Source organism: Solanum stenotomum, chromosome 4, assembly GCF_019186545.1.
Source record: "Solanum stenotomum isolate F172 chromosome 4, ASM1918654v1, whole genome shotgun sequence".
Lineage (NCBI taxonomy): Eukaryota > Viridiplantae > Streptophyta > Magnoliopsida > Solanales > Solanaceae > Solanum > Solanum stenotomum.
The window spans coordinates 48,852,221-48,878,385 of record NC_064285.1 but is presented as its reverse complement, the minus strand read 5'-3'; the positions used below and the strand labels follow the sequence as shown (position 1 = coordinate 48,878,385).

At 34.8% G+C, this 26,165-nt stretch overlaps 3 protein-coding genes across 3 annotated transcripts; 1 reads left to right on the top strand and 2 right to left on the bottom strand.

Moving 5' to 3' along the window:
• Window positions 1–943: 943 nt before the first annotated feature.
• LOC125862282 (uncharacterized) lies at window positions 944–1,599 on the bottom strand. The gene is made up of 3 exons (XM_049542318.1): window positions 1,430–1,599; window positions 1,146–1,337; window positions 944–1,046 (listed from the first exon to the last, which is right to left on the bottom strand). Exons 1-3 carry the CDS (start codon window positions 1,574–1,576, stop codon window positions 1,035–1,037), a joined length of 351 nt encoding a protein of 116 aa, XP_049398275.1. The 5' UTR covers window positions 1,577–1,599; the 3' UTR covers window positions 944–1,034.
• Window positions 1,600–7,930: 6,331 nt separating this feature from the next.
• Window positions 7,931–10,952, bottom strand: LOC125861549 (uncharacterized). Its single transcript, XM_049541415.1, has 9 exons — window positions 10,865–10,952; window positions 10,118–10,678; window positions 9,789–10,027; window positions 9,668–9,675; window positions 9,421–9,616; window positions 9,112–9,354; window positions 8,778–8,869; window positions 8,351–8,618; window positions 7,931–8,260 (listed from the first exon to the last, which is right to left on the bottom strand). The coding sequence occupies exons 1-9, from the start codon at window positions 10,950–10,952 to the stop codon at window positions 7,931–7,933; spliced, it is 2,025 nt and encodes a 674-aa protein (XP_049397372.1).
• Window positions 10,953–15,343: 4,391 nt separating this feature from the next.
• LOC125862271 (uncharacterized) lies at window positions 15,344–25,890 on the top strand. The gene is made up of 3 exons (XM_049542310.1): window positions 15,344–15,847; window positions 22,892–23,170; window positions 24,585–25,890. Exons 1-3 carry the CDS (start codon window positions 15,623–15,625, stop codon window positions 25,659–25,661), a joined length of 1,581 nt encoding a protein of 526 aa, XP_049398267.1. The 5' UTR covers window positions 15,344–15,622; the 3' UTR covers window positions 25,662–25,890.
• The last annotated feature ends 275 nt before the right edge of the window (window positions 25,891–26,165 follow it).

Here is a 26,165-nt window from a genome sequence, read left to right as displayed (position 1 = left end):
TATAAATTGCTATACTATATATATCCAATCATTTTTTGTTAGTCACCTTTTTACATGTAAATATATATTGTTGTGTTGCCTGGAGTTGCAATAGGTGACTTTAATACTTGTTAGCTATCCTTTTATGTGCAAATCTATTTGGTTACGAGTATTATGCCAAGATTGTTTCATCTCAAGCTCTTTGGATATGAGTAAGAGTTTGATTTAAAATTCTTGTACTTAGGAGTTTCTACTTATAATATAACCAAAAAAAAAAAACTTTTTTCTTAAAAATCTTATATATTTTTGAATTTGAATACTTTTAATCTTTCCTTGTTCATCCCTGAAGACGTTTTGAAGGAGCACAGCGCTATATTTCACAAAGTTTATACAATACTTATCTCAGATTTTGTGAAAATGATGTATGTTAAAGGGCTATTTTGATCATTTTCTGTACCTATACGTTAAGGACTATTTTGATCATTTTCTAGACTCAGATAAGATTATGGGGCTTACTTACAAGTTATAAGTGACTATTGTTTTGGTGTTACATGTTTTAATTAAAATAAATACATAAGAGAATTCATAGTGCTGTGTTCAAGTGATTCGTGATTAGCATTGACTGCTTCTCTTTATTAAACAAAAAGACCAAATATTGAAAGAGCATGTTAGCTACAAAACAAATATTTAACTTGTGTTTGCATAACTAAAAATCTGAACACGTGTCGGATTGGCTTATTTGATAGGGTTGAATCTCAAGCAGCTATGTACATACCTAGCTTATCTGTACTTGCTGATGGATTTGGCTAACCATGCTATGAGGATTACAAAATTGTACCCTTGTAATCATATTTACAATTGCGAATATTGGGGAAAAAGTGAACTTTATTATTGCTGAAATATTTAAGTAAAAAATCTCACTCTGCGTACACTTTTAGTAACTTTTCAAATCCATGAGGGGCCACAGAAGGAGAATGTTGTTCGTTGAAGTATACCGTGTATTAGTAGTACCTACCACATAATAAAGTGTATGTCCCTCTCTTCCATCTTGGCAATTACATCAACGCCTTAAGAGAGAGGAAAAAACACCAAAATAAAGTTAAAATTTACCCAAAATCATCATCAAATAGATAGTAAGTAAATACTGTAAACCTCTTGTTACTTACCCCTGATTTTGGTACACAAGAAAAGACTCTTTTAAAATGACGCCTACACATACTTTGACCGGCATATATTTGAAAAGTTTCAACAACAGTAGCAATAGTGACATTTAAGAATTTCACAGTAATGAAAAATTCAGCATATCCTGTGAGCCGAGTGTTCACTTTCTCAACCTTGATGAACTTGTACTTAAAAAGCTGCAAGGCAGAGACACTATTATTAGTGTTAGTTGCAGCACAGACAGACTAAAATATAGGAGGGATCGCAACAGGGTCATACTCATACATACATTGGATTCATCATGATTGTATATGTCGAGAGCAAGATCAACCAGCTCATAAATTATCATAGCCTCCTCCTCGGTGGTGGGATCGGACATATTTATCGGATATGCATCAACAAGCATAGAACAACCAGGAAAAGTATCAAGGTCCATACCCTGTCCACAACACAATTAGAAGTACATATATAATTAATTAATCATTCAGAAAAGCATATATACATACATTGGTTGTTTGAAGTTGAGCATCATAACGGCGCCAAATATCAGCAAAATGAGGGCGATGCTCCACCAAAGCCCCATCGGGGATACGGTCTGGATCGTCATCATTAGCATAATCGAAAACATCACCCTTCATTGGTATAAAACCAATCAGGTAATCACCTCCAATGAATTTTTTAATATCCTGCTCCATCTCCATCTCCGCCGCCGTCATCATTGGGGTCGCCGTCGATTCTCCTTTTTCCTTAGACTCCGCCGTTGCACTCCTCGGCGATCCTCCCAATGATTGCAATGGCCTCGACATTTTCTAAATTGATCTACCAAACCCTAAAATTACATATAAATGTTTCTTGCCCTTTGGTTTGAGGTGAAAGATAATACTAGTTTAGATATTACGTGGTTATTAATTTATGTTAGTGAATTATATCATAAATATAATTAATTGTGATTTATATATATAATAATAAAAGGAGACTAGTTTGTAATATGGTTATGTAAACTGACAAGCTAATGAAAAATTAGTCGACAATTTAAAAAAAAAATATTTTATTAGATTATACATAAAAATTCATAGGTAGAAAAACTCTAAATGAACTCTTACTGTTTCAGAAATTTATATTGTAAAATAGATTTAAATACATTTAATTTAAATATGAATAAAAATATAGAAATATTAGAAATAAAAACAATAACAATAATAAACAAAAGAATAAAAAAAACAATAACCGTGAAAAGAAAGGAGAAAGATACGTAGGGAAAAAAATTAAAATTGTTATAAACATATTTATATTATAGTGGAGTTTTTTTAGGGAGTAGTTAGGAATCCTACTTGGGGACCAAGTTAGGTTTCCCTTATAAATAAACGGGTTTTCTTCATTGTAAATCAGATATATGAATCCCTAAATATCATACAAGAAGAATAAGAAGTCTTATTTCTTCTCCCTACTTTGTTCTTCTTCTAAATTTATATAGTTTCATAACAAAAATTAAATTAAAAAAATTAACTTAAAAATAGAAATCAACATGCAAAAGAGTTCTAAATGAATTCTTAATATTTCATTACTTATCCTTAAAATGATATAAAATACATTTATATATACACACACTTATATTATATACTACCTTAAAAACATGAACTCTCTAACTTGAATATTAAATTACTATGATACCCCCAACTAAAAACAGCCCTAACTTGAATTCTAAAATACTATAATACCCCCAACTTTGAATTTTAAATTATTATAAATAGAGGGGTTTAGTGAACTTGATTTTTTATTCTTTCATCTTGGTTTATTATTAATATTATTTTTGAACATGTTTTCTTCTCTATTTTTTTTTGTGTGTGTTTTATCTTTATTAGACTTATTTGATTAAATTTTGTAAAAGATTAGTTCAAAATTGTAAAACTTGTAAAGTATTTATATTATTTAGCATGGAACCTACGTGTTCGAAAATTAGTATCTTTTATATATATATATATATATATATATATATATATATATATATATATAGTTGAGTTGGGGTATTGAATTGATTTCATATTTTTAAGGTAGTTGGGAGTGGTAACAAACTTCAAGTAGAATTGAAATTTTTATGACGACACACGAATTTTAAAATAAAATGAAAAAGTATCATGAAAAACTTGATTAATCAAAATATTCATTACAATTATATTTTGCGAGATTTCATTTCTTGAAATCTATTCATAATAATATCATCAGAAACAATATTAAATATTGTTTTTCTACATAAGACACAATACATCCACTCATGAAGTCATCATCCATTCGATTTCGCAATTCACTTTTGATCAATGTATTTTCTTCTTTTTTTAATTCTTTTAGTATTTTTCTTTCTTTTCTATTCTTTTTTTATATATATAAATCATAATATTCTTTATTTTTTTACCATAATTTAATTTTATACGTACTGTTATGATATCATTGACCATTGGTTCAATTTTTTAGTGAGACCACCATGATACCATCACAATATATATACATATACATATTGTCATGGTATCGTTGATGCATGCTTCAATCATTCAGTCCTTTAGTGAAACCTCCATGATATCATCATACTATATCTATTTAATGTCATGACATCATTTATGTTTTCTTCAATCCTTCAGTGAGACCTCCATGATACCATCACAATATATCTATATATTGACATGGTATAATTACTGTTGCTTCAGTCTGTAATAATATCATCACATTATCTATATATTGTCATGATATTATTGATGTTTGCTTCAATCATTCTGTCCTTCAATGATATCATCACATTATATATATATATATATAATAACATGATATCATTGACTGTTGATCAAACCTTCAAGGGGGGAATCATAATTTCTCAATGATACCATCACAATATATCATATACTAGCATGGTATCATTAAGAATTGTTTCTTATAATCAGTAACAATCCTCATATCATGTATGATACCATCACAGTATATGAACATATTTTATGGTAGCACTAATGTTTTCTTCCTTTATTCATTCACAAAATTACTCATGCATTAATGATACCATGACAATATCATATATTTCTATGATATCAATAAGGTTTCCTACAATCATTCATGTACAACCAACTCACTGCTCAATGATACCAACACATTATACATATAATAACATGATATTATTGAGTAATGAGCAGTCTTTCAAGGGAGAAACTTATAATTTTTCAATGATACCATCACAACATACCATATATTGACATGGTATCATATGCCGGTTTCATATAATTTGTAACACTCCCCAGCTTATGTATGATACTATCACAATATATGAATATGTTGTTATAGTTGCACTAAGATTTCCTTCTGTCCTTCGATGAGACCTTCTTGATACTATGAAAATATATCTATATATTATCATGGTATTTACTTCAGTCCTTTGGTGAGCCCTTCATGATATCATCACAATATATTTGGCATCATTCATGAGGAATTCTTCAATCCTACTGTGAGACCACCATTATGTTGTCCCACTATAATTACGTACATTCTTTTATGGTATCATTGAGATTTGTTTTAGTGCTTAATGATACTATTGTGGCTTTGTGGTATCGTAGAGGTTTGGTCTAATCCTTTAATGAGACACTCCGTAGTCATTCTTAATTATTTATTAATATATTTGTTTATTATTTTATTTTTACTTTAATTTTTTTCAGTCTAAAAATAATAAGATAATAGTTTTTTTTATATTTTTCTATCTTTAAAAAGAAATGTAATAAAAGAAGATAATCTAATCAAAAACAAAAATTTGTGTCTCTATTAATTTTGATTTTATTAAATAATTAGTAAATTCAATATTCCTTATAACTGTTTTTATTGTCAGCTAATTATTTATTTTATATATCATTTTAGAAAAAAATAATCAACCATTAAAACTATGTTTATATTCAAATAAAAGAAAGAAAAAATAACATAAAAAGAAAAAAAATACACAAAAATAAAATGAACCAAATAATAAATGAGAGGGGACAAAAATAATCAGTCAACAGACAAAACTAATAGTAAATTTAAGTACAAAGACAATAAATAATAGGACAGAAGCAGTAAGTTGAAGTATGGAAAAGGGTCATATTTGTTATAAAATATTATATTGTGGATGTCCACTACACCAAGAAGTTACTCTCACCCATTATCTCCATTACTTTCCTCCATTACGAAGATAACCATCACCTCCAACTTTATAACCATAATTCTTGTAACATTTCACTTCCATAACCTCCTCCATTATATTCATGTTAATGTCATGTTTATGACTAACCTTTTGTATGCCTCTATGTTACACTATAAATAGAGGCATAAGGGTTCATATTGTAGTGACTTGAAGATTTGGTGTACACTTGAAGAGTTGGAATACTAAGAAAAGCTCTCATCTCTTGTCTCCCTATTTCTATTGCTTTCATCTTCTATATTTCTTGTCTTATTTTGCTTTAGTTTTATAACACATTATTTAAAAGATATGTATACTCTTTTTCCTTCACTAGGATTTTTTCCCACAGGGTTTTTTCCTAGTAAGGTTTTAATGAGGCATATTATCTATGGACATCCAAGGGGGAGTATTAGAAAATATTATATTGTGGATGTCCACTACACCAAGAAGTTACTCTCACCCATTATCTCCATTACTTTCCTCCATTATGAAGATAACCATAACCTCCATAACCTCCAACTTTATAACCATTATTCTTGTAACATTTCACTTTCATAACCTCCTCCATTATATTCATGTTAATGTCATGTTTATGACTAACCTTTTGTATGCCTCTATGTTACACTATAAATAGATCAGAGGCATAAGGGTTCATATTGTAGAGACTTGAAGATTTGGTGTACTCTTGAAGAGTTGGAATAATAAGAAAAGCTCTCATCTCTTGTCTCCCTATTTCTATTGTTTTCATCTTCTATATTTCTTGTCTTATTTTATTTTAGTTTTATAACAATATTTGCCTTGTACTTTCAGAATAAGGTTATTGATCGTAAACTAAAAAATCTCAATCATGAATGAAAGATTTAGAGAAGAGAATGAGAAAGAAGAAGAAGAGAGGAGAAGATTTCATATATCGGCTTAAAGCAAAAATACAATGGAGAGTAGCTATTTATAGAGCTATCCTTGTAACTTGCATTGAGTTAGTTATAACTAACTCTTCTTGATAGACTAAATTGCCCTTTTTGTTACTAACTAACTATTAACACTAATGTCACCTACTTTACATCACAACACTCCCCTTCAAGCTTGGTGGTGCAAAAATGTCTAGCACTCCTAGCTTGGATAGTAGGTGTTCATGTTGAAGTCTAGATAGTCATTTGGTCAATACGTTTGCAAGCTGATCTCTTGTAGAAAGATAATTCAGGTTGATTAATCCTTGTTGTAGTTTCTCCCTTATAAAGTGGCAATCGATTTCAATATGTTTTGTCCTTTCGTGGTATACTGAATTTGCAGCAATTTGAATCGTTGTTTTACTATCACTGTAAACTTGGACTGGCAATTGAACTTTAGCTCCTACTTTTTTTAGCAATCTAACCAACCATACTAACTTTGACACAGTGGAGGCAAGGCTCCTATATTCAGCTTCAACTGAGCTTTTCGACACTGTTGTTTATTTCTTTGCCTTCCAAGAGACTAATGACTGACCAACTTTCACCATATACCCTGTTACAGACTTCCTGGTTAACATACAGGAAGCCCAATCAATATCACAGAAGATAGTCACCAACTCATCTGAGTTACTGGACAATAACAAACCTTGTCCAGGTTGTCATTTTATATATCTGACTACTCTTAGTGCAACATCAAGGTGTGACTTGTTTGGTTGCTGTAAGAATTGACTAAGAGTTTGTGTACTGAATATTATATCAGGTCTTGTCATATTCAAATACAACAACTTGCCTATTAATCTTTGATACATTGTTTGATCTACCAAGGGATCCTCTGTCTCTGCCTGACCCTTCTTTACATGGTCATCATATAATTTTGATGTTAGTTTAACATTGATGTCAATAGGGGTTCCTGCAGGTTTGGCTGCTGATAAGCCAACCTCAGATATAAGCTCAAGAACATACTTTCTCTGATGCATTAATATGCCATCTGTTGATCTAGTGAATTCAATTCCTAGGAAATACTTTAACTCACCCAGATCCTTCATCTTGAATGCTAGTTGCAGTGCCCTCTTTGTGTCTTCTATCAGCTTTAGGCTACTGCCAGTTATCAACATATCATCCACATACACAAGTACTATAATGATCCCCTCTTCTACTTTGTTAATAAACAAGGAATGCTTTGCTGAAACTTCAATTTAAGTAGTGCTTCAGTCAGTTTATGATTCCATTGTCTAGGGCATGTTTGAGACCATAAAGGGATTTGGTCAGCCTACATACCTTCTCCCCTTGACTGACAAAGCCCTTTGGCAATTGCATATAGATCTCATCATCTAAGTCATCATGCAAGAAGGGATTAAACACATCCATTTAATGGATATGCCAATGCCTTGAAGCTGCAAGTGACACAATGGTTCTGACTGTGACCATCTTAACTACTGGAGAAAAATTTCCTTGTAATCTATCCCTTCCTGTTGGCTATACCCCTTAGCCACTAGCCTTGCTTTAAATCTCTCAACCTCATCAGTAGATTTATACTTGACTTTGTAAATCCATCTGCAACCTATAGGTCTCTTGCCAGGTGGTAGATCAATTATCTCCCAAGTATGATTACTTTCAAGGGCCTGAATTTCAGACTGCATAGCATCCACCCACCTTTGATCTTTCATAGCTTCAGAGTAGGTTCAGGTTCTTTGATTATAGAGGTAGCAACAATGTAGGACTGATAGGAAGATGAGAGATGATCATAGCTTATATTGTTGCAAATGGAGTGGGGAACAACCTTATTGAGAGGGCATGAGACAAAGTCTTTCATCCAAACTGGAGGCTGTTTATGTCTAAAGGATCTTCTAGACTCAGAAACCAACCTAGAACCATTAGGAATAGAATCTGATACTACTTCATCAGGAGCCACCTCAGGACCAGGTATTGCATTACTTAAAGGCAACTCAGTCTCATCATATGGAACTCGAGAAGGGCATGCAATGGTAGGACACTGAAGGGACAACATGTAATCTAGACTAGGAGTGGCTGCAGAATCATGTAGAGAGTCTGGGAATAACTTCTATTGAGCAGGACTAGACACCTGAGCAAAATGGAACTGATCCTCTCTAAAAACCACATCTCTACTTACAAAAAATGATCTTTTACCTAGATCAAAGAGAATGTATCCTTTCTGAATTTCAAAGTATCCCATATAAACTGCAGACCTGACCCTTGGCATTAATTTTTCATGTTCAGTCAAATGTTTGGCAAAGCACAAACATCCTATAGTCTTGAGGTGAGTCAATACTGGTTGCCGACCATACAGCCTCTCGTAAGGTGTCTCATACTTAAGTACACTACTAGACAACCTGTTAATGAGATAAGTGGCAGCTAACACACACTAACCCCAATATCTCAATGGTATGTTAGCCTGAAATCTGAGTGCTCTTGTGACCTCAAGTAAATGCTTATGTTTCCTTTCAACAACACCATTTTGCTGAGGAGTATGAGGACATGATCTTTGATACAGAATGCCCATTTCCTTGAACGTACTTATACACACTGAGTTCACAAACTGAGTACCATTGTCAGACCTTAATATTTTGACTAGTTTCCCAAACTGAGTTTTAACAAACAAAAGGAATTCTTTAATAGAAACACACACAACTGACTTATGTTTGAGCAAAAATAACCATGTCATCCTAGAGAAGTCATCAACAATGTAAGAAAATACTTGCTACCATCAACTGTAGGTGCAGCATAGGGTCCTCAAACATCAACATGTATCAAATCAAAATAAGTTGTAGTTTTTATACTACTCACAGGAAAAACTAATCTAGTTTGTTTAGCATAAGGACATACAGAACAATTAGTCACTTTACACAGAATTTGTTGACTCATAGCAAACATCCTTGCAAGAACTGCAGAAGACACATGTCCCAGTCTTTGATGCCATAACTCCATGTCTACTGCCTTTGTATTATTGACAGTAAATGCAACTTCTTTTCCAGGACTTGAATCAATTTTATTGGTGAAGTGCTTCATTAGTAGATACAAACCACCTTCTTCCTTACTAACTTCTTTCACCTTCCCACTGCAGAGCTCCTGAAAAACACAGAAGTTAGGAAAGAATGTGACAGAACACCCTAACTCCTTTGTGAGTTGACTGACTGATAACAGATTGTACTTGAAATCAGGAACATGCAATGCATTAGTGACCAGACTTCTGGCTGATAAAGCACATGAACCAACATGAGATACTTGTGTGGTAGTACCATTTGGTAGATACACAGGTTTAACTTCTGCAAGTTTTGACACTGAATCTTCCGCATCATGTCCAAGATAGAGACCATATGATTTGTTGCACCTGTATTAACAATCCATACTTGGTTGTGATCAATAATAGAAGAAGTTTTACCTGAAGTACTAGTAGTGTTGCAAGCAGAAACAGTAGAAGCATCTGCTTTCTATTGAACCATCTTCAAAATATGATCATATTGGTCTTTTGTAAATGTGCAACCATGTAACATCTGTTGAACCTCTCTCTCAACTTGACTTATTCTATTTGGAGTAATAGTAGATGACACTTCAGGAGCATGACCATTCATAAGTTGTTGTTGGTTAAGTGAGATTCCCCAGCCAGGTGGAGGAATATTTGTATTAAGACCATATGTAAAGTTGGCATAGGCTGATGGATAATGACTAGAAGGACTGCTAGCTTGTGGACTAGACCCCCCTTGTACCTTCCTTTTGGATTTAAAATCAGGAGGATAACCCACTATTTTATAGCAAAACTCTTTGCTATGACCTTTACACTTGCAAAAATCACATAGTAGTAGGGAATTCCTTTTGACCTTCTAATTCACACCAGAGCTACTACCAACACCTGAACTACTGCCAGCTTTTGAGTACATAGCAACAAAGGAATCCAAACTGATAGATGCCATTCCCAAACTAGTAGCACATGTTACCACAACCTTTTGACATTCATCTCTAACTATCATAGAATACACATGATTAATTGTTGGTAATGGATCTAGCATAAGAATCTGACTCCTGGCTTGTCGATAGGATTCATTCAATCCCATTAAAAACTGATATACCTTCTGTCTGTTCATGTGAGTCACAAATTTTGAAATCTCACAATTGCAACAAGGAGATGGCACTAATATCTCAAACTCATCCCACAGAGTTTTAAGCCTTGTGTAATACTCATAAACAAATGCAGTACTCTGTTGTATAGAAGATATGTCTTTGTACAAACTATAGGTTCTAGAACCATCTACTCGATCAAACCTTTCTCTTAGATCAATCCAAACATCAAACACACTAGAGGCAAATGCAAGATCACTCAACAAACTTTTGGACACAGAGTACAACAACCAGGACAACACAATTGCGTTCACCCTTTCCCAATGTCCCCACAATTCTACACCATACATTTCCTTTCTGACAGTTCAATCAATTAACCCACGCTTATTTCTTCCTAACAATGCTAAACGAATAGATCTACTCCATAGTATATAATTTTCAATACCAAGCAATTGAAATGAAATCAAGCTAATACCACTAACATCAGTAGGATTAAGAAACATAAGATGATTATAATTAATACCTTGTCCTTGCACTGAACTGCTAGTTTGAGAAATAAAAGCTGCAGATCCATTTTGAGGTAGATCAGTTGAATTACTTTCAGGTGCCATTTATGATCAAATTGAGCTTCAAATCGCGGAAACAAATAGCTAACAGTTCAAACACAAATAATATAAATTCCAGCCTTATCTCAAACTACGATCTGTGACCACCTTTAACACACTTCCATGAACGATGAATCATATAATTGATTATTTGAACAATACCAACTTCAGCTCCTAATCAGACTGAAGCACAAAGCTCTGATACCATGATCGTAAACTAAAGAAACTCAATCATGAATGAAAGATTTAGAGAAGAGAATGAGAAAGAAGAAGAAGAGAGGAGAAGATTTCATATATCGGCTTAAAGCAAAAATACAATGGAGAGTAGCTATTTATAGAGCTATCCTTGTAACTACTTTGATAACAGTGCATTGAGTTAGTTATAACTAACTCTTCTTGATAGACTAAATTGCCCTTTTTGTTACTAACTAACTATTAACACTAATGTCACCTACTTTACATCACAACAGTTATAGTTGCCCTTTGTCATACTTTTTTGGTTAATTTGTTCGTGTCATCCAACTTTGGACACATATTTATCCCTAGACTATTAAGTTTCATATCACCACTTCTATCATCCTACTTAAATATATTTAGTTCACTTAAAATTTCCTCCTAATTTAATTATTATGTCCAATCAATATTATGGAGGGACCTCAACTCTAACCGATTGAAAAATGATGAATTATAAATGGATTCGTTTACAGTCTTACTATGTGGAAATACAATGAAGACTATGAGGTTTTTTGTATTAGAACATTTTTTTACATTCTTGATTTTAGTAATTGGATATATGTTAAGAATAATTAATGGTTACTGATTTATTAAATTATTTTATTTGTTATTGTTCAGGTGATGGTACCATTTCAAGCCCTGCTATCCTATGGAATAATCGTTGATGCAGTTTATCTTGGAAAGAAATTTGATGACGTTTATCGCACGATTGTCCATAAAATTTTTGGTTACCAGATTTTTTCTTAAAAAAATAATTAGAGCATGATACAAATGGTTCATATAGTAGATCTCACCTTATTTGGGATTGAGTTGGAGTTGAATCGGATTGGAAAACTGATTATTATTTTCTTATGTGTATGCCTAATTGAATCATGTTGGATTACATTGAATCATAATATTTTCGTCTACAGATTGGAAGTTTTATTTGTTAAATTGGTGGTTATAATATTGATTGGGTATAAAAGGACAAATATACCCCCGAACTATCGTAAATGGTATCTAAATACCTTTCGTTATACTTTTTGGACACTGATGTCCTTACCGTCCAAATTTTGGGACTTATATAACCTTTCTACTAATAGCGGGACACGTGTCGCAATCTAAAACGTCTATCCAAAATTTATGAAATTTCAATCCATAAATAAAAGACCCGCCCAGATTAATTAAAAAGCCCACCCAAATTACAACCCAAAACTTCTCTAAACACTTATCATCTTCTCCACCAAATCCAAATTAAAAAGCATCAATTTTCTTCCCCACCAAAACCCTAGAACTCCCCATTCGCACTCCCAAACTCCACCACTACCGAGCAACTTTCGTCTGCCCTCTTACCACTATTGAAGCACCGAAGAAGGTAGTCAAGCTTGGAGTTTCAGCCGCATCTTCGGATCCGCAGCTATCGTCAATGCCCCTGGTCGAGCAGCAGAAGCACCAGTTGTGATTGAGGAAAAGAAATAATTTGATGTAGTATTCAATGAAATTCATAGTAATGCTAAAAATGTGACTATTATATTTAGCTTTTAAAAAATAATTTAAAAGAATTTATAATGGAGATCAAAGAATTCTTTCTTCTCCTCAACCACAACCACAACTTGGGGGTCAAATAATTTGACGTGCTCCATTGCTACCAAAGTTTTAGGAGAAAAAAAGTGTTTATAGTGAAGTATCATAAATTATTTTTATAAATCTAACTATAACAAAAATTCATCTGACATTTGCTAACAAAAATTATTTTAGGTCTGTTTATAGGATCAAAATGAGTTTATGAAATTGCATTTGCTAACAAAAAATCATGTGGGTCTGTTTATAATGGAATTGAGAATTAAAATGGGTGGATAAAAGAGTAGATGATTTTGGGTTATAATTTGTTTGTGGGTTTTAATAAATCTGGGTGGTTTTTGGGTAGGCGTTTTTAGATCCCGCCGTTACTAGAAAGGTTATATATGTCCCAAAATTTGGACGGTAAGGACATCAGTGTCCCAAAAGTATAACGAAAGATATTTAGATACCATTTACGATAGTTCGGGGGTATATTTTTCCTTTTTTCTTAATTAAATTAGGAGGAGATTTTAAGCAGATTATATATATAACACCATGTAGGATGATAAAAGTGAAAACGTGAAACTTAATAGTCTAAGGATAAATATGTGCCTAAAGTTGTATGACAGAGGCAAATAAGTCAAAAAAGTATGATAAGGGCAAATATAACCTTTTTGTAAAAATACAAGGGGAAATATGATCCTTTTTCGATTAAAGTACAAAGTCAATAAATGATAAGATAAAAATAATAACTTGAAGTACAAAGACATAACTGACAAGACAAAAAAGAAGAACAAAAGAACCACTGGTCCGTGCAAACAAGGAGTATCTCAAGTAAAATATTTGGGTCGTGGTCCCATAAGGATAAAGTAAATTTCGCAAATAGCTACTATATAAAATTTAATTAGGCTCCTTAGCTAGAGATTGCATAATTACGGGTTGTAGCTACAATTTTAGTTGTTATGGGCATTCTCTTTTGTATAATTCACATGTTTTTATGAATTTATACATTTCAGAATTCAATTTTATTTTATTAAAATGAGAGGCAATCTCGATTAAAATGGTAAACAGTTCCATAAATAACAGAATAGTATCTCATTAGGGTTTCATACCAAATATGACTTCCTCTATATTAACAACACGATTCTTTCTGGTTTATGAAATCGACGTATGTAACTAAAAAAAATCAATTAGTTTCTTTGTTGATTATACAAATTGAACATGATTCAATGAATTCACTTCCTTTTTTTGTGTTCTGAATCAATCAAATCAAATTACTTATAGATGAGTTATGTAATTTGTTGAAATTGTATTTGTAACAATGTTTATTGAAGATTTGGTCAAAATTGTATATTATTTGATTTGTATTCACTTCGAAATTTTCATAATGAATCCATTGATAATTGATGTTCTGGTGGAAGAACGATTTTCAATTGTATTTGAATTGAATAAGTAAGAAGAAGATATATTTATAATAATATAATTAAGCTATATTTGTACGTATTTGTATAAGCTGGTAAGTACCAATTTGATTTGTATAAATTGTTGCGCAAAAATGATTGAATGCATCTTCAGGCAGACACTTGCGTAAGTCATCTATTATACGAATATTATTCCATTATACCAATATTTGTATTAACATTGCTTATCAGGGGCATTAATTGGAGCTTGTTTGCTCCCTAACAAATCATGTCAAAAGTGAAATAATCAGAAACAAATCCCAAACATTAAACAAAATATATACAAATAAACAATTATGGTAACTATATACAATTTTGGAATTATACAAGGACAAATATACAATTGTGGTAACTGTAGACAGTTTCAGAATTATACAAATATGAGTACAATGATACAATCAGGGTAACTATATACAATTCAAAATTATACAAATATGAGCACAACTATACAATCAGGCTAACTATACACAATTTTAAAATTATACAAATATAAATACAACTGTAGATCTTTTTTTTTGGTAATAATAGGATGTTATATTAATAAACTTAAAACATAAGCGTCATTACATCAACAGTGCCCGATGTACTGCCATCATTCGAATGTAACCTCTCACATCTATGTGAGCTATTAACTAGATTACATATAGACATTCCTGGATGTTCTACCAACGGTTGATTCTTATCAAAATTAACTGCTTCTACTATAAATATAGGTGGGGTAAACCATTTTTCAACAAAAAACTCCATCTGGTAGCCTTCTCCCCCTTTGTGCTAGCTCCCTGAGATCATGCTGGATCATTGGGTTACTCTGTTGTTTGAAATTATACAAATTTCTAAATTATATAAATATCATAAATCTAAAAAATTTGTTTGAAGTTATACAAATATAACCATCAGAACTTTAAAAAGTTAAACAAAAATGAATTAATTGTATATGATGATAAAACTGAAAAATCAAAGAAAATCACCATCATATATAAATACAAGTCAAACGAAGAAGAATGAAACCACCAAAGCAAATAAAAAATGCAAAACCGCACAATTGTTGCCCTGAAAATCTGAAATCACGAATTGAGAGAAAAAGAATGAAATTTTCAAATTTTCAAATCTATTTATGTTGAGTGAATTAAGGAGAAAATAAAGTAAAAGAATTATGGAGAGAGAAAATAGATTTTGTATAATAGGTCGAAATTGAAATTACTACCTTATACAAATTTAAAACGCAACTCACATAATTACCCCTAAGTGTTAGTTGCGAATTGTATAGGTTAAATGGAGTGATTGAAATTGTCACCTATACTTGCGAGCAACGTTAATGACTTTTGTGTGTGTTCCGAATTCCGATCATTGTGGAATAAATAAAGGGTAAACCTCCATAGTTTTCTTCAGTTTGAGGTGAGGTAATCCAAAATCAGACGAACACTAGTGTGACCAGAGCATCGAATGAATACGTCGCAGTATATGGATAAACAGATCATGGATCTATCGAGCTCACTCAGCAACAATGACTTCATCAACCTTCACGACGACCAACATCACATCACCGGCGGTGTAAAAGGGGAAAACCATCCTGTTCGCCCAATTGAATCGTTCCCCAATTATAACATTGATTGGATTCAGGTTGATGGAGCTAGGGCTTGGAATTCTGCTGATACCAAAACCAACACTGTAATTGCTCCTGTCTATCTTTTTTACATGCTTATGTATGTCTATACTTGTATTAGTATCTCAATTAACCGTTTCAATCTGTCTATCTGACCCCACAATGAACACCTGCTTTTGATTTTCTTGTTATGTTGGTGTGAGCTTCGATTTTTCTCTATTTGTTGCAATCTTTGTGGTTGTGGCTAGTTTCCTTTGTTAGTTGCTGTGTTTTCTTATTCTTTCTACTTGGATTTGCTACACTTGAGATGAGGGTCGATAGTGGTACACTCTACTCTCCCAAGGTCCCACTCAGTGTTTTGGACGGCGAGAGGCGACAAAAGGCGACAAGGGCCTGCCTCGCCACGCGGCGAGGCGCTCGCCTTTTTGAATTGAGGCGCCAATTAATACAAAAAATTAAAAATATTTAATTGCATATATAAATATCCAAAATCTCAATAGCAATAACATATATTAGCAAATATTTCAATTCAAAAACTAAAAGTAGATACTAGAAGTCTAGAACTTTAAAGACCCAATAATTCAAAAGACAATACTAGAACTCTAAAAGTCTATTCTTCTTCAAAACTATCCAACTCTTGAAGATCAACATCCTCTACATCATTATATTGATCCTCATCTTCTTCCTCCACGTAGTCTTCATCAATTAGTGTCCGAGTCCTACTTGAAGTTGAACTTGTAGATGTAGTTTCTACTCCTTTGCCCTTGTCAAGTGCTCTTGATCTTGAAGAAAGTCCCCTAAGATGATGAATACTCTCATCAGCTCCAATTGCCGTAGCAACGCTACCCCAAGTAAGATCATCATCCTCATATACTAGTTCATCTTCTTGATCTTCGGGGCATCCAACTAACCATTCATTTGAATCATCAATGTTATCCAAGCGAATTGGATCAATGAGATCACGAGCATCATAACGACGTTTCAATGTTCTATTGTACTTAATGTACACTAGATCATTGAGACGCAATAGTGCAAGTCTATTCCTCTTTTTGGAATGAATCTGCGCATAAGTTATAGATATTAACTAATAGATATTGATAATAATATAATATGGAAATTAAGATATAATTTTTTTACTTACGTGTTCAAACACACTCCAATTTCGCTCACATCCGGATGAGCTACAAGTTAGGCTTAATACTTTCATGGCAAACTTTAGCAAGTTGGGTGTTTCACTACCAAATAGTGACCACCATTCAACTATAATAAAATAAATTTAAAGGTTAATGAGTATAAATAAGCCAAATAATTTAAGAGCTAAATCAACTCACTTACCCGGTGACCTTGTGTCTCTAGCTCTTTTAGCCGGACCACAACCAAATTGTCCATCCGCCATTTTGTACCTAGGAAGCTCAGCGACTAGTAAATCTTGTATTGTTGTATCAGGGATCATCTTCTCAACACATGCATAATACTCAGTCCACAGACTCTGTAGTAAAGTTCCCTCTTCTTGAGCTTTATAATACAATCCTGGGTTCAAAACATGGCCTGCAGCATGCAAAGGCCGATGGAGTTGGTCTGACCACCTTGCATCAATAATTTCAAACACTTTCTCATATTGCTTCTTAATTCCACGAAAACCCCGTTCAATAGTTTCTTTGGCTCTATCCATTGCTTCATAAATATAGCCAATTGGTGGTTTTTTCTCCCCATCCACCAAACGAAGCACTTTTGTCAAAGGGCCACAAACTGTAAGTGCTCGAACAACATCATCCCAAAAGTGGGCAAAATAATAAGATTGGCAACTTCTTTCCCCAAAGTTTCCTTTGCAAATTTACTTGAAGTCCATTCGGTTGAGAGGACTAAAGTTCTCAAGTTTTTTCTTTGTATGTACATAGCTCTCAAAGTTAAGAAGGCCGTTGCAAATCTTGTCTTGGCCGGTTTCACCAAATTTCTTTCCTTGGTGAATTTTCTCATCAAGTTTAACAACAATGGCCTTTGACTAATGTAAGAATGGATTCTGATGGCCTTCTTAAAAACTGTTAAAGTAAGATTATAGTAATTTGTAGCTAATAAGCATTAAATATTGACTATAAAGAAAGTTAAAGGATAGGAGAGTGATATTACCGGAAGCATATGGCTTAACCTTGAATATGTCACCAAACATCAAGTTGATGCAATGAGCGGCACATGGAGTCCAATAAATGTGTGGGTACGCACCCATCATCATGCTTCCCGCTTTAACATTCTCACTAGCATTATCAGTGACAATTTGTACAACATTTTGACAAAGGTAATAATTTGTACAACATTTTCTGGTCCAATTCTTTCAATAGTGCTTTCAAACAACTTGTACATTCTGGTGGAATCGGTAGATTCATTGCTAGCATCAATAGAACCAAGAAATACACTACCGATTGGAGAACTCACCAAAATATTGAAGATCATTTTACCATTTCGTGCCGTTCATTTGTCCATCATAATGGAACATCCAAACTTTGTCCATTGCACTTTATGCTCATCAACAACTTTTTCCACTTTCTCCACCTCTTTTTTTAGGTGAGTAACTCTAACTTCATGGAATGTAGGAGGCTTCATTCCGGGGCCATGTTGTCCTACTGTCTCAATAAATTTATCAAATGATTTGTGATTGACACAATTAAAAGGGAGCCCCGCATCATACATCCATATTGCGAAAGCACTTACCGCACACTCTCTTAGAATTTTTTTTGTTTCATCAATTCCTCCTCCTTTTTCAAAGCCTCCTTTTTGTGTTGATTTCTGCGGAAAATAGAGATTCATAGGGCCTTTCGTCACATTCCGCGCGGTGGATGATGCACCTCCACTAGAAGATATCCTTGGAATTTTGGAGGGAGGCATCATTTCCGCATATTCATCCATATCATCAACATCATCAATATCAATATACTCTTCCGGCTGCCTCACTTGAAATTTGGGATTATTAGTGATTTTATTTTGCATATAAGCCCTTACTTCTTCTCTAATCGCCGATGGACAAGCTGTACATTGTTTAACATTCTTGAAACCACCCACTAAATGTTGCTTGTGTCGAGTTATTCCACCATTAAAAGTACTCCCACAAAAGTTACAATTAACCGAATCTTTCGTTGCTCCTTGAGTACCATAATTCCATCCAATGTCCCTCTTTTTGCTCGCATCCGCCATTGAATTCAGTCAATTCACTGTTTATGGACAAATGGATAAATATTTATAGAAGAATTAATTTTTTTTTAAAAAAAATTTATAGGCAGTAGAGTGAAATGTGAACAATAAAACAGAGGTAAAAAACAGAGCAGTGAAGGCAGCTGTATCTCAAAAAGAAAGAAGCAACAGAAACGATACGAAAAAAGCAGAGAAAAAGAAATCTGAACAAGAACTGAAGAAGAGAACTCAAGAAGAAGAACTGAAAAGAAGAAGAAAAAAAAGAGGTCACCTGGCAGCAACTCCTGCGATGAAGGAGGAGAAGAGACACGAGGCCGAGGGGAAGAGGAGCAGCAACTGTGTGATGAAGGAGGAGAAGAGACGCGAGGGGAAGAGGAGCAGCAACTCGATCGACTGAAGGTGGAGAAGAGATCGCAAGGAGAACGCGACTGAAAGTTTGAAAATAGAAAAAAAACCCTAATTTTGACTAATATTATTAGGTCAAATCTTTTTAAAAATTAAAAGTCCAAAATGGCGCCGCCATTTACGTCTCCTTTTGGTCGCCTTAGGTCGCCTTTTTGATGTCGCCATGCCTCAGTGTAGAATGGCGAGAATGGCTCGCCTTGCCTCGCCATATCGCCTTTGGCGAAGGGCACTCGCCATTCATAACACTGGTCCCACTATTGGGATTCCACTGGGTATTTAGTTGTTGTTGTTGCAATCTTTGTGGTTGATTAGTGTTGTTTTGCATGTATGTTGACTCAATATCATTTCCTTCAGTAGGGTTTGGCCAGGTGGATCCTCTTAATTGATTGTCTGCTTCATTTGGATCCAGTACAGTAGGATTCAGTTAACACATGCACGTCCCAACTTGGACTCTTGTTGTTTAATGATGCAATTTGAAGAGGTTAGATATGGTCTGTAGTGAGTGGTATATTATCTGCTTCAGATGTTCAATAGGCTTACCATAACGACTTGGAGTTGGATATCAGGAAACATTTTGTGGTCTAGATATGACATTTTCGTTTTCACATCTTTTATTGCAATATTATCTTTCTTTTATGAACGCTAAGCTAAACGAAGGCAAGGAAAATTCCTATTGAGATACTCTTCATGTTGATTAGGTAATTCTGAACTAGGATATGCGCTATGGATATTAAACTGCTTAATCAGTAAACAGTAGGACAAGGAAATGGAACTCTAAATTCTTAGGAAGTGTCTAACTGAGTGGTGGTGTTGGAAGCCACATCCTGCTTATTGATGTCTTGCTGTGCATAATGTTCTACTATAAGCTAAACCCTTAGAAGAAGTGAACATTTAAGATTGCTCCTGAAACCCTTATCAAAAAGAATGTTTGCTCCAGAAACTATTGGACTGTAAGTTATTTTTTTCTTTCCCTATATGATTACTTATATTTTCTTTCCTTATGTGATTCAAGTATACACCCTAGGTTTGCTTCTGTTTTTTTTTTTTTTGCTTGGAGGGGGAGGGGGATGTGGCACATTCCCTTCTTCTCCAATTTTGTGTGTCCCACTTCTCCTTGTTGGTTGTTTTCTAGATGATATCCTGCACTATCAAAGGGGGGCTTACCTTCCTTTCTCAAGTTTTTTTTTAAAGGAAACAGTTGCTCAAGTTGCTGGAAATTTGTGGATGTAATCAACCTACAAAGTATACTGAAATCAGAAAAACGTTAGACAACAAATAATAGATATGTATGTGTAGAATGCTCCCACACATGTTTACCAAAGTTTTTCTCCCTCCTACTTTCTAGGACTGTAGAAGATCTCCTTTCCGCGTAGGTTCACCGGAATCAGCCTGTTTTCCTTCCTGCCAACAGTAACCACCCACATTGTCATTATTGATAAAAACCTCTTCCCTTTTTATCTCTTGATTAGCTCTGTCTTTGTCATGGGGGAAAACAGAATATGCTCTAATGCTGGTTTCAAGTCTTTTGATATTACCAAATGGACCTCATGCATGATGCAACAATATCTGGGTTGAGTGGGTTGAGAAGGATAACCCTCGGCAAGAAGATTATGGAATGGGTCTGCTTTATTCTTAGGGAGGATTCAAATGACCAAAAGAACATGGTGAGGAGATGGAGGAAAAAGGATCAAGTGGCTAATATCTATGGTACGAGGAAGTATAATGACCATGGTAGGTACATGAGTATCCTGTCTCTCAAGGGAGAAGCTAGATCAGTTATTATAGTTCCTGAAATCTGAATTAGCCAGCAATGCAGGCTGGTTTCCTTTGAAGGAACCTCAGGTCTTCATATCAACTGGAGGAAAAGCCATATTTATCCCATTAAGTATGTTCCTAATTTGGAGCTTTTGTCTTCTTTTTTAGGAGGTTAAGTGGGTCAATTACCCATTGTCTATCTTGGGATGCCACTGGGTGCAAAGTCAAGATCCAAAGAGATATCAGATGCAGTTTTGGAGAAGTGTGAGCCGTGTTATGTTATCAAAGGCGCGCTTAAGCCCTAAAGCAACGCTCAAAACCTGTTGAGCGATTCGCCTCGCTTTATGTGCGCTTCTGTGTCGTCAAGGTTCTAAGGCATACTTATCCTTGCCAATGAGCCTCTCTTGAAGAGGCGACACTAAAAATTTGATATTTCACGTTATCATAATTTATTTTTTCAATTTGTTTGTTCATATATACACCAGAGTAAGACGATGGCTGAGATGTGGTCACCTCAAGGTTGGGAGCTAACCTTAAGGATACTGATGAATGACTGGGAAATACCTAGATTAACTGAACTTTTTAAACATCTTGAAACTTCTTAGAGGTTGCAAGAGGGGGAGTTGTGGACTGGACACACCAAGGGACCATATAAAGTGAACTCAGGGTATAAAATTGTCAATACTACAGAGCCACAAAACTTTATCTGGCCTTGGATGGAAACTCATCTGGTAAGTAAAGTTACCACATAAGGTTGCTTGCTTTACTTGGTTGTTATGCTTACACATGAGAACTTAATGAAGAGGCATTATCTTAGCTTTAAACTGTCGTCTATGTGGGACTGAAGCTGAAACTGTAAGCATTTATTTTAGCATGTGAAGTCACAGGTCAGCTATGGAAGATTTCTCAAAATCTCAGGGGCATCTCCTGGACAATGCCTAGTAAGATTGTTGACACTGTTTTTAGCTGGGAGGAGGCTGGGGTTGGGGCTAAGAGCAGAAGAAACTGGAGGGTAATTCCAGCCTGTATTTGGTGGACCATCTGGAAAGAAAGGAATCCCAGATATTTTGAGAACAGAAGTAGCACTATACAGAAGATCAAGCTGAACTGTGTTCTGCTATTTTGTTTCTGGTGTACAGTCATATCCTGAAGATACAGAGAATCCTGGATGTTTCTGATTCATGTTAGGATTGTATCCTGTTTCACCTTGTTTTTTGTTATTTTCTCTTTTGCACTTTCTTTTGTAAAGGGTTCAGTACTTGGGCTTCCCAAGTACTGGTTTATAATACAAAGTTGGTACCTGTTAAAAAAAAAAAAACAAGGTATACTGAAATTTTTCTCTTTCTGGCACATCTAGATGAAGAAGCATCAAAGAAGATACTAGTATATGAAAACAAAGCTTTTACTTGGCCTTTATTTATGCATAGGAGAGGAAGTAGGTCAACTGATCTTTCTAATTTTCCAATTATCTTTTGCTATGATATGATTCTCAATTTGAAAAGCATCGGCAAGGGAAGACTATGTTTATGCTTCTCTTAGTACATGTCCAAGGTACTCCTCCTATCTGCACTAGTTGATTGTGGGATTTTTTGTGGCACTAGTGTTCTTGTTTTTATCTGTTTCTCATTTCTCTTGCTATTCATGTGTGTTATGCTGAATCCTGTAGTTGGAGTTTGACATGCATTGTTGGGTCAGATTTTGGAAATATACATACATTCTGTCAATAATAGGGATTCTGTAATTGTTATTTCTCTAATTCAATGCAGAATTATAGTTCTCCTGACTCAATAGAACCAGCCAAACTCATCGTGGAAAAAGATTTGAGCACTATTGATGCATCTTTGTTATCTGAAATTGATCATACTGTGAAGAAGTATGCTGATAATCTTCTACATGCAATAGAGAGTGTGAGCGCTCGACTATCACAATTAGAAACTAGAAGTCGCCAGATTGAAGCTTTTGTTGTGGAACTCAAGTTGTCTGTCGATAATAACCATGGGAACACTGATGGAAAACTAAGACTGGTGGAAAATATTCTCAGAGAGGTATCATCTATTCAGTTTCTTCCTACTTTGTTCTTTAACTGAACTGCTGTACAGCTGGGCAAGTGTAGGCTGCATTTTTTGGGATCCTTCGTTGATTAAAGTTGCACTTATCTTATTCATATGCTTATCGTTTTCTCGTGCTTGCTGATTACACTAATCTTAGGAATTTCGCACTCTGCCTTTTTGTATTACTGTGTCATCTTCAGTATCATTCTTTTAGAGAAATACCCTCCGCATAAATATACTCTTATTGATACAATCCAGTCTTGCAAGGAGAGAATTCTCTAATTATGTTAGGTGGCGGAAGTAATTCTCTAGGTTTTGAGCTATAGAGATGTTTCGTGAATTGTTCTCAATTTGCATCGCTACAATGGTTCCTGTTTCCGAGTTGCGTCATTATGTATTGCGCAACACCATCTAGGGCCTTTTAAAAACTTTGCATCCATAGTCTGTAAAGTGTTTTCAGCACTAAATTCATCATTGTTCTAAGCTTGAAGAAGTGGATCTTGAATTTCAAATATAAAAAATTAGTTTAAATCAAGTGGGTGTTGTTGGAAACATTTGAAAACATTGTCAGGGATGAAGATTGGTAGTCTAAACTTAAGCAAATCTTCAGATATACATGTTACATTTACTTCATAAAAAAAAAAAAAACCTTCAGATATACATGTTTGGCCTTGGCAACCAAACTTCAGGCGCGACTGTCGGATTTTTGGCCTTGGCAAGTCAAACTTCAGGCAAAATGTTGGAAGTTTGGTCATGGCAAGCCAAACTTCAGGAAAATATGTCAGGATGTTTGTTGCCAATTTTCAAACATGAATTTTGCAATTTCAGTTGTGTATGCCTGAAGTTGGTTCTAAAGTGGATAAACTTGCTAATTTTTATACACGGTTAGGCTTAAAGGTTTTCCCAAAATCGGCTATCTATGCACTGGCCCCTTCATATTCTAGGTGGGCCCTGGCCTATAGCAGTACAACTATTACTTTAAAGATTTTGCTAAAAACAAAGATATCAGCATTTGAAAATGGTACATGTTATTAAGAACTGAATGGATTTTTTGGAATTCTTTTTATTTTCTGAAGTTGGGAGAGAGGATATTCTTGGATGCTCCCTATTCTGGAAGGAGAGAATCACGCCTATAGCATGTTGAATAAAATTTATGATGATGTTCATTTGGTGATTGCTTGAAGAATTATTTGACCTTGCTTCTATTTCTGTTTTATACTAGGCAAGATCAAATTTTCAGTTACCTGTCAAAGCAGATTGAGAAGTAACAAAAAAATTGAAATTGGACTAAAAACAAAAAAGAAAAGGAGAAGATGAAATTCGAAATTAAAATTTTAGCTGCTTCCCTTTTCTTTTTGTATAATCCTTGTGAACTATGTTATTTTCTTGTTACATAAATTTCATGTAGGTGCAAGATGGTGTACAGGTCATAAAGAATAAACAGGATATAATGGATACTCAACTGCAGCTCACAAAATTGCAAGTTCCAAAATTTGAGCAGGAAATAGACACCCACAATACTACACATGTTGACTCAGCGCATCATAGGGCATCTGCTCCTCTTCAATCTCACCAACAATTTCCTCCTGTTGCGCTTGCTCAATCGCCTTCCCCTCTTCCTCCACCAAATGCTCCACCACCCCCTCTGCAACAGAAAATTCCACCACAAGTTGAGCTTCAGGACCAGTTTCCCCATAATCCAATTCCTTCCGGCACTCAACGAGAAACTTACTTCCAATCATCTGGTCAAGCACCAGAAAACTCTAGTCAGCAGTACCAACAGTCTGCACCACATCAGCAGCGACAGACTTCTATCCCACCACCTCCACATCAACAGTATCAGCCTTCCCCTTCATCATTGTACTCTCAGCCACCTCCACCTTCTCAAACTCATCCGCCTCTTCCATCTGTTAATCCCTCACAACCTCAACCTCCATTGATCCATCATCCTGAGGAGAGACATTTTATAGCATCGCAGACCTATCCACCAGCAAACACTAGTCAATCTCCCTCTCATCCATCAAGTGGAGCCCCTGTGTCCCATCAGTTTTATGCAGCTCCCCCTAATCTGTTTGAGCCCCCATCTAGCAGACAGGGTCCTGGATTTGCCAGTGCATATGGCCCATCAACTGAACCTGGTGAATCTTATCCTTATAGCGGGTCCACAGTCCAGTATGGCAGTGGTTACCCGTTGAAATCACAGCAACTTGCTTCACCCTCAATGGGCCAGAGTGGTGGAAATGGTTACCCACAACTTCCCACAGCAAGAATATTACCTCAAGCGCTGCCTACTGCTTCTGCAGTTAGTAGTGGGTCTAGTTCTCCTCGTACTGGAAATAGAGTTCCTATTGATGATGTAGTTGATAAAGTGACAAATATGGGATTTCCAAGAGACCAAGTAAGAGCAACTGTGCGGAGACTGACAGAGAATGGACAGTCAGTTGATTTGAATGTGGTGTTGGACAAATTGATGAATGGTGGGTAAGGCCAGCCGCCACAAGGCTGGTATGATAGGTGACATGTTTCCACTTGTTCATGTTTCTCTACAGAAGTTTGAGGTGCATATACGGAAATAAAGAAAATCACAGACCAAATTTGGAAAAAGGACAATCTCTGTTTGGATTTAAACGGTCTCTGTTTACTTCTGTCATATAACTTCTTTCTTGTGCTTACAGAGTATTTATTGTTTATTAATATGGTATTTCCTTCCCCCATTTTAAGCCTTTCTTCTCTCTTTCATTTAATGAGTACAAAGCATGTTTTGTTTACTGTTTGGCCACCACTATTATTACAAACGACGGCAAAAGTAATTCCAATAAGAAGATGCCACTTCTTTGAATCTCAACTTGAAGGAGTCGGATTAGTTTCAGCAATGTGTATTAAATGCTGAAATTAGTTAGTTTAAACTTTAGAGAAAATGACCAAAATAGTCCTTGATGTGTGGAGATTGAGCTGTTTGGATTAGCTTAAAAGTTGGTCAAATCTACTT